The 10,000-nt window shown below is 34.0% G+C and overlaps 1 protein-coding gene across 7 annotated transcripts in view; it reads left to right on the forward strand.

Annotated features, from left to right (window-relative positions):
- Window positions 1-10,000, forward strand: part of LOC124957397 (protein Fe65 homolog) — a 145,650-nt gene that overhangs the window by 54,675 nt on the left and 80,975 nt on the right. Inside the window, exons 1-2 of one of the 7 annotated variants that reach the window (XM_047514420.1) lie at window positions 7,332-7,369; window positions 9,180-9,262. The exons of the other annotated variants lie outside the window; for them this stretch is intronic. Of the exons in view, the coding sequence (XP_047370376.1) occupies window positions 9,241-9,262 (22 nt within the window). The 5' untranslated portion in view covers window positions 7,332-7,369; window positions 9,180-9,240. Of the gene's footprint in view, window positions 1-7,331; window positions 7,370-9,179; window positions 9,263-10,000 lie in introns of those variants that run through there. 7 annotated transcript variants of the gene reach the window in all.

Below are 10,000 nucleotides of genomic sequence, written 5' to 3' on the forward strand. Positions count from 1 at the left end.
TGTGCACTTCGAAGTATGAAAAAAAAAACGCATAATCCAAAAGAAGACTGAAAATTTGAAAAAAGAAAGAAATAGAAAAAGATAAAATAATGAAAAAAAAAAAAAAAAGAAAAGAAAAGAAAAGAAAAAGAGAAATAGACTCGACGTAACGTGAATGAAATGAAATAGACGAAGTCGTGCGAGAATAAGAAGATATGGAGGAGGAGGAAGAGAAGGAAGAGGGGGAGGAGGAGGGGGGAGGAGGAGGAGGATTGACTGACTGACTGAGATAGCGATTGAAAAGAAAAGAAAAAAACTAAAAAAAAAAAAAAAATGAAGAAGAAGAAAATCAAGGAAACGGAGGATGAGGGATGCTGAGGGATGAAAAGCTGAAGGGGAGGAGATTGAAATGGAAAAAAAATATCGTCGATATGATTGATTTTAAAGCACCCCCAAAATGTATGCACCATACTTTACTTGCATATACCACTTTAACACAGTATTAATAAACTTTTGCCTTGGCACAAATATTATTGGGTGGGTTGGAATGGCGATGATAATGGTGGGTGTGTTGATGATGGTGGGTCGAGGGATGAATGAAATTCGAAATAAATAGATATGGCGAATGGCGAGGGGTAGGAGGGAATGGGAGGGAAAAATGGTATTGGGGGGTTGGTTGAAGAAAGTGGGTGGAAAAAAAAAGACGAAGAAGAAGAAGAAGAAGAAGAAGAAGAAGTAACAAACAAAGAAAATGCCGCGGGCGCGCAGAAGTCGGAGAGAGTAAAGTTGAGGTGAAGCGAAGTGAAGTGAGAAAAGAAAAAGATAAAAAAAAAAAAGAAAAAAAACAAAAAGAAACAAAAAAAGAAGCAATGGAAAAAACAAAAACAAGATGGCGATAGACGCCGTGGAGTCTGCTGTTCTCGGATTTTTTTTCTTTTTCCTTTCCCCCCCCCTCTCTCTCTCTCTCTTTGTTTCTTTCATTCTTTTTTTTCTCTTGCCTCTTTTTTTTTTAAGGATTTTTTTCTTCTCACCAACCCCCCCCCCCCCTACTCTCCCTTTCTCTCAATTTTTTCTCTTTCTCTCTCTCTCTCTCTCTCTCTCTCTTTTTTCTTATTTTTTTTCTCTTTTATTCTACGCATTTAACGATCCCAGGATATAAGAGTAAACTGCAATACCAAAGTCAGCAATGAGAAAGAAAAAAAAGAGTGAGTAAGAGTAAGCGTGATAGTAAGAGAGAGAGAGAGAGAGAGAGAGTAATAGAAAATGTGCGAGATGTTGGAGGATGTGGCAGTTTTCAGTGATGAAAAAAAGTATGTCGCATTAATTAAAAGCCCAACGCCGACGCCGAACGCAATTACGACGGCTCTCTACTCCATCCCTCTCTCTCTCTCTCTCTCTCTCTCTCTCTCTCTCTCTCTCTCTCTCTCTCTCTCTCTCTCTCTCTCTTTCTCACTTACTTACTCTCTACTTACTCTCTACTTTATGCTAGTCAGCGGAAGCCTATATGAGTTTTTACAAGACCAAAGTACATTTTCGTACTTCCTCATCCTCCTCTTCCCTCTCTCTCTCTCTCTCTCTCTCCCTCTCTCTCTCTCTCTCTCTCCCTCCCCTTATCACGCTTATTCTAGTAAACGTGTCTTTACCCTCGAGAAATAACTAAAGTGCTTGTCTTGACACGAATACGTTGATTTCGAAAAATTTTCGAGAGACTAAATGAGTGTCCGTATACTTATGTCTTATTTTTTTTCTTTAATTTTTCTTCAATCTTTTTTTCTTTTTTTTTTTTTTATCATCAATATTACTATTACACACACACACACACACACACATATGTATATATATATATATATATATGTAATTTCTTTTTTTTTTTTTTTTTTTTTTATTATTATTATTAACCATAATTGCAAATACTTCTGTATAATATATGCGTTTCTGCGCATGTCGATATTTGATTGTGATTAAAAATGAAAACTTGTTAAAAATTTATTCGTTTTTGAATTTAATTTAAGAAAGCGACATTACTTTTCGATGCCCCTAATATATATATATATATATATATATATATATGCCTTTCTATTTTGAATTCAATTTGTCTATCTTATTTATTTTTCTATTCGTCCTTTTTTTTTTTTGCTTTGATTGTAATTTCTTTCTTTTTTTTTTTTGCGTTTTTTTTTTTTTTTTTTTTTTTTTTTTTTTTTTTTTTTCCCTCAATACCAATACCATATTGATAAAATCAATTGAAGTAAGGTATGTCGAGTTTAATCTGATATATTAAATCATATTTTCGATTTTCTTTTCCCAGTTTTCCCAAACGGCATCGGCGAATTATCGACATTTCGCGTTAAGACGAATCCAGGCCAATTTCTCTATAGTTATTATATATATATATATATATGTGTGTGTGTGTGTGTTTGTGTGGTCTTTCTCTCTTTCTCTTTCTCTTTCTCTCTTTTACACACAGTGTTTCTCTTTCTCTCTTTCTCTTTTTCTACCCTCTCTACTTATAGTTTGTAACATAGCCATCGTACGTAGACATCGTCCGTCGTTCTCCCTTGACACACACAATTTCCCCTTTCAAATTGAAATTTTATTAAGTTAGTCCCGAACGTTTTGACCCTTCCTCTTTCCCCATATCCCTTTCCCTTTCCCCACTTCGAATTCTCGCCTCACGAAATTTCTATTTCGTAATTTCGAAGATTCCTGGCAGGATGATTCCCGTAATTGGTCGATGAGGAAGCACGACAGAGAGAGAAAGAGAGAGAAGAAAAATAAAAAATAACTTCATAACAAGATAGAGACGATTAGAAATACAAATGTGTGTGTGTGTATGTATGTGTTAAATTTTTCTCCTTCTTTCTTACTTTTTTTCCTTTTGAATTCGCCATTATTCACACCATTTGTTTGAAAAATTTGATAGGCTGGTAACATCTGTTATGGTTTTGCATGGAAAAGCAAAAAAAAAAAAAAAAAAAGGAACAAAAAAAGAAAAAAACGAGAGAGAAAATAAATAAATACGACAAGGAAATACGTAATCCACCTTTACAATTGCTCATATCTTTTCTCTCCAAAATTTTTCTCCAGCAACAACCAAAACAAATATATGATCCCGTTGTTTACGATACGTCGTAAGATTGAATTCATCCATTGGACATTTGTTTACGAAAAATATCGTAGAGAATCAAATCATTATTCGACATTCTATGCGAAATAATATTTTTCTCTCACTCTCCTCCCTAACCCCTACCCCCTCCCCCGTCCTTCCAAACGACGTACGAAATGAAATTTTATACAAAGCAAAAAAGAAAAAGCCCTTGGCTTCGTCTAAAAGAAAGATAGAAAAACGAGAAGAGAGAAAAGAAAAGAAAAGAAAAAAAAAGAAGAAGAAGAAAAAGAAATTCAGATCTTGATATGTGGTATAGAAAGTAAAAAACAAATATCAAAAAAAAAAAAAAAAAAAAAAAAAGGAGAACCGTCAAAGTGTCCCAAAGTGTTTTCCAAATTTTTTTCAAGGCTTAGATATACAAGGCCCTAAGTAACATGACGTTTATGCTTTTGGATTTTTCATTTTTTTTTCTTACCACCTCTCCCCCCTCCCTCATCCCCCTACCCCACCTCTCCAGTTTTGGTTTCTCTTCTTCTTTTTTTTTTCATTCCTTTCCCATGCCGCCCCCCCCCCTCTTCCCTCTCCCAACCAACCAACCAGCCAATCCAACGTAAAATCATAAACAATGGAAATATTCGAAGAGGCTTTAATGGTTTTGGACTGTCCACTACATAAAACTAACTCTCTCTTTGTTTATTCTGTTCTAATGGATGGTAGAACAAGTTCTTAACAATGACAATTTACGAGGGCGTTGCCAGAGAATCGTTGGACTCCGTGGACTCGACAGTGCTAAAGGACGTTAACTGCACGACCTATCGTCGTTCTAACCGTAACATTGTCCGTAACGTTATTCATACCGAAGTGGACACTCAGGAGGATTCACTAGCACCGGTTACCGACATTTAATGACCAACAAATCATTCCACGAATATCATCGCGTGACATTAGCTGAATAACGTTACCACCCTCATTGTTTGTTTGCAACTGACAGGGATTTAACGAAAATTATATATATATATATATATATATATATTTTCGAGAGAAATAATATAACCTCTTTTCTTTTATATATGTTTATACGGGTGTGATAAAAAGAGAGAGAGAGAGAGAGAGATAGAGAGAAATAAATGAAAATTTGTCGACGATCGAAATGATCGTTTTTAATAATTGCTAAATGAAATAGTTGTAGAATTTTAATATTTATTCGTTCGCGTAATGTAAAAATATTTCTTTTGGATTGGTTGAGTTAACGCAAATGTATGAGAGGGTGAATGGTTAGTGGTTATCTCTGTACGTATGTAAATGTTTTTTTATCGGTAAGGCGATATGGAAGTTTTTTTTTTTTTTTATTTGTTAATACTTAGGAATATAAATGCAGAAATGTTTTTATTGGGATTTACGTACAGATACATACATTGGACATACGTATATATATATATATATATATATATATATATATGTGTATATTTTTACCTGTGTTTGTAGGAATGGTGAGAGGTTTGGTTGGTTGATAGGAGGTTGGGTAGGTGGGTTGTAGTAACAGAGGTGGAAGTACACTGGCAATGGTGTTGGTGGTGGTGAGGGACGTTACCGTCGCGAGGAGGGATAGGAAACGAAATACTACAGAGAGAGAAAGAGAGAAAGAGAGAGAGAGGAGAGAGTTTTTATGCGTGCTTTAAAAATGTATTCACCATGCGACCACAATCGTTGGAGGTATTGCGTACTAAAGCCAGACGATATTGCCTTACAAAACGTGGAGCTGGGGAGAAGGGCTTGAGGGTGGGCTAGAGAGAGAGAGAGAGAGAGAGAGAGAGAGAGAGGGAACAAATTTTGTTATACGGTCATAAGCTGAATATAAAGATTGAAACATTAAAATTGACGAAAACGAATCGTTAGTTCTACCAATCAGATTTTCTTCTGTTTTTTTTTTCTTTTTTTTTTTTTCTATTAACATTTATATCTGTGTGTGTGTGTGTGTGTACAGAAAAATTTAACAATTGAAATTGTTGAACGATTTAGAACATTTCTTTCTTCTTTTTCTTTTTTAATCAATAGAGCAAATACAAAGAAATATTTAAAAAACTTTTATAAAAGAGAAAAAAAAAGAGGAGAAAAAAGGGGAAAAAAAAGAAAACGAAAAAAAAAAAAAAATCAATAGGTACCATTCTTCGAGATTATTACCATGCAAAATTTTTCTTTCGTATTGTAAAAATTATGAGGCAATATCATTAGTTATCTTATCGAATGAAAATACGATCGATTGCAAAAGTAATTGTCGTTTGAAATGATCTCTGACAAGAACCATTATTCTCCATCTAGAAACTTTTCAACCGATCACCAGATTACACCCTACTCTCCCGTCCCACCTCCCTCGCCCGCCCACCTTCCGCGAAATCTTTCCGTATTATCTCGCTTTCTTCGCAAAAGATCCTACTTCGATGTTCTTCTCGATTATTTCAATTATAAGCGAAAGGGATAAGGAGCTCTTATCTCAACTATTTTTTCCTAACCTCAAAAAAAAAAAAAAAAAAAAAAAAAAAAAAAAAAAAAAAAAAATGTCATTCGTGTGATACCATTCCCTTCTCTTATCAGTTCTCTTCTACCACCAACCACAGATCCTACCCCTCTCTCACGTAGAAGAAATAAAAACCCGCCAATTTTCATCGCCTTCAATGATTTCACTCAACAGCCCATCCAACTCAGCCTAGCCCACCCCACTTTAGCCCACCCCAGGCTAGCCCACCCCAGGTTGGCCCACCCCTCGCAAAAAGAAAAAGACGTTTATTCCTTTCTCACAAAGAGTCACGTTCCGAGAGAATATCCCCTACTCTTCGCACCCTAGGCCCCCCCTGCCGTGCCCCCTTATCGCCCACCTTTCTACCCTTTTACCAGAGAACATCTTTCCCTCCCACCGACTTCAGCCATGATCATAGACTCTTCCAATATTTCGAAAAGCTTCAATGAAGAAAAGACAATGGCATCGTCTGCTGTGTGCCGCTTTGTTCGCAGCTCCTTTCACGACATCGACGAATCTCGACGATCACCTCCTTCCTCCCTCTTACCCTTTTTCCTTTTTTCCTTCTTTATTTTTTTCTTTTTTTTCTTCCTATTCTTTTCTTTTCTTTTTCTTTTTCTTTTTTTTTTTTTTCGTTAATCCACCACCCATCCCTTCAGCTAGAGGATACATAAGAGAGCCCATAATGCGCATTGAAAGAATTCGAAGGATCGACGAGTTTTTAGACAATGTTTCTAGATCATCCAAGAGATGGGACGATGAGGAGGTGTATGGGGATGAATGAGGGGATGGGAGGTTAGTACATTTTCTCGAAGAGAAAAAAAATATAGAACAAAGAAGAAAGAAAAGGGATAAAAATGAGAACTGTTAGTCCTATCAACAAAAGTACTATTAAATATATCACAAAATATAGATCATATATATATATATATATATATATATATATATATACATGTGTGTGTGTGTGTGCGCGTATAAAATCGGGATTTGAAAATAGGTTTGAGAACCACTGAGGAGTTGTCGGCGTGACGTCATGCAGGAGACGCTATTGGTCGAATGCTCGGTCACGTGAACCACTCTCCCTAACCACCTCCCCTCACTTCTCACTACCTACATCCCTATACCCCACTCTTTTCCTTTTACCAACTATTACATAGCCCTAGCTTGGAAAACCACCCTTATATTCTCCTACGGCATTAACTGTGATAGAAAGAGATAGATAGATAGATAGATAGATAGATAGATAGAGAGAGAGAGAGAGAGAGAGAGAGAGAGAGAGAGAGAGAGAGAGAGAGAGAGAGAGAGATAGTTGGGCTCCTGCAATAGAAAGAGAGAGACAGATATATGGAGTCCTATGCACAAGAATGTGAGAGTGAGTGAGATAGAGAGATATATAGAGACTAAAAGAGTGAGAGAGAGAGAGAGAGAGAGAGGGAGACTTCTGCAAGAGAGATAGAAAGAGATAGACGTATGGAACAGAAAGAGATAGATAAATGAATAGAAAGAGAGAGAGAGAGAGAGAGAGAGAGAGAGAGAGAGAGAGAGAGAGAGAGAGAGAGAGAGAGGGAGGGAGAGAGAGGTAGGGATGGTATATATAAGGGAGACAAAGTGGGGGGTAGGTTGAGGGTTGGTAGGTTGAGGTAGGGAAGGAGACGATAGAGGGTAAAAGAGAGGTGGTAGTGATGGTGGGGGATGAAAGCGAGTTCTCGGCAGTCACTGCGACGACCGCGACGCCCTAACGTCTCGTCCTCGTAACATTTTCTCTCGTGTGTTTCTCTCTCTCTCTCTCTCTCTCTCTCTCTTTCATTCTCTCGTATTCTCTCTCTCTCTCTCTCTCTCTCTTTCTCTCTTTCTCTCTCCTTCTCTCTTTCTCTCGCTGTGTCCGTGTCCGTGTGTGTGTGTGTGTGTGTGTATTTGTATTTTTGTGTGTATGTCTGTCTGTCTGTCCTGTCTGTCTGTCTGTGTCCGTGCGTTTATGCTTGCGTGCATACTTAAACGATAATAATACATTAATCGCGTGAACACTTTTCGAATCGTAGTTTTTTATCATCTTCTTTTTTTTCTTCCTTTTTTTGATTTTTTTTCTGATTTCTCCTTTCTGTTTCTTTTTTCTTTTTCTTCTTCTCCTTTTTTCATTTTTGTTTTTCCTTTTTTTCTTTTTGACAGAGAGAGAGAGAGAGAGAGAGAGAGAGAGAGAGAGAGAGAGAAAATTGAAAACTGAATCCAAATTTCTTTTATTTTTCAAGGAGATCGCAGTTGATTCGATTTAATTGTAATTTTTCTTTTTCTTTTCATTTTCTTTCTATTTTTTTTTTTCCTTCTTTTTTTTTTTTTTTTTTTTTTTAATCTTTGATATTCTTGTCGAAATTTTTTTATATATATATATATATATATATGTATATATATATATGTATATGTTATAAGTTTGTATATGTTCGAATGTGACACGCGTTACCCCTGTATATATACATAGAAAGGGGCGAGGGGAGAGGTAGTAAATGTACGGTCATTATCGGAGATTTTCCGGATTGTAAAAGGTTTCAAAAAGAGCTGTGGTTTACAAGGAGAGAGAGAGAGAGAGATACATACGATTACGAGAGAGAATTATATAATAAATATACATATATATATATATATATATATATATATATATATGTATGTATATGTGAGTGTGTGCGTGTGCAATTTTTTTTTCGTTCCTTCCTTTAATTTTTTTTCTTTTTTCTTTTTTTTCTTCTTTTTTTTTTCTTTTTTTTTTTTTTTTTTTTTCTTTTTGGACGTACACGATCTTGGAAGATCATCGACACGTGTGGCCATTTTGAATGAATTAAAAAAAAAAAAATATATATATATATATATAATTATCGGATATGTAATTTCATTTGAATTATGGTCGTCTCTCGTAATTTCTCATAATTAACGCGATCTTACGAGCGAAATAAATGAATATTAAATCGTTTATTTCCTTCGATTTATTGTCTCTCTTGATTTTTCTCTTTTTCTTTTCTTTCCTTTTTTTTTCTGCTTTGTATTTCCTTTTTTCTTTTTTTTTTTGCGCGTCGATCAAATTCTAGTCGTTTCCTGTTTTTTCTTTTCTTTTTTTTATTTTTTTTTTTTTTGCGATTTCGTGACAAAGACATAAAAAATTTCGAACGCTTTTTGAATTCGGCCCACTTCCTTTTTTTCACTTTTCATTTATTTATCTTTATTTTCCCTTTTTCTTTTTTTTTTTTTTTTTACACTTCTCTCCTGGAAGATCTTTTAATTCCTCCTTTATTTTCGTTTCGAAGGAGAGATTTGTTTTTTTTTTTTTCAAGTCGCCATCTTATTTCTTTCTTTCTTTCTTTCTTTTTTTTTTCTTCATTTTGCTCTTTCTTTCGATCGTTACATTACTCGTTGTCGTTATTTAATAATAATAATTTATTATTATTATTATTATTATTATTATTATTATTATTATTATTATTATTATTATTATTATTATTATTATTATTATTATTATTATTGTACGTCTCGTCTCGTCTCGTCTCGTCTCGTCTCGTTTCGTCTCGTCGTTTATTGTTATTGTATCGGTAGTGGTAGTGGTGCCTTCGTCGAACCTTCAAGGACAATTTTGTTTTCGTGAGAAATCGCCACGATGGTACTTCACGGAGTGAATCGTAAGTTATTACGAATTCCCCCATTCATTTTTCTTCTATCCTTATTCTCTTTTTTTTTTTTTTTTTTTTTTTCTCTCTCTGTCTTCGTATTTGTTTTCTTTTTCTCTTTTTTTTTTTTTTTTGTTGAAGTACGTTCGATGATATAAATATATAAATATTTATATATGTATATATTATGTGTATAGTATCGTACTTGTTCTTATTTATTTAAAATCAATATTAAAACGATTAAATTCTTTATAAACCAATTTTTTTTTTCTTTTTTTGTCACTGTTATACATAAAAATTATATAATACCTTTTATATATATTTATATATATATATATGTATCATTGCGACAGTTATTAGAAAAAAAAATAAAAGAAAAAAAAAAAAAAAAAAGAAAGAAAAGAAAATATATATTTTTTTTTTGCTTTTTTTTTTTTTTTTTATTACGTACGAAGTAGAAATAAATGTGTTTGTTGTTAAAAATAAAAAAAAAAAGAAAGAAATGGATGGAAGAAAATTAATTAAAATCTCTTAAGGTTTTATTAAAATTTATCGTGTTATGTATGGGGTTGGTTTTTCTTTTCTTTTTTTTTTTTCCTTTTTTTTTTATTTTCATTTCTTTTTCTTTTCTTTGTTGTTTTGTTTTTTATTTATTTTTTATTTTTTTTTTCATGGGAAATCATCGAGCGTACTCCTCAAGACTCTCCCTGACTCTGAGATTTACGTGTAGATTAAGTGAAAAGTAGTCTA

Source organism: Vespa velutina, chromosome 25 (genome assembly GCF_912470025.1).
Source record: "Vespa velutina chromosome 25, iVesVel2.1, whole genome shotgun sequence".
Taxonomy (NCBI): Eukaryota; Metazoa; Arthropoda; class Insecta; order Hymenoptera; family Vespidae; genus Vespa; species Vespa velutina.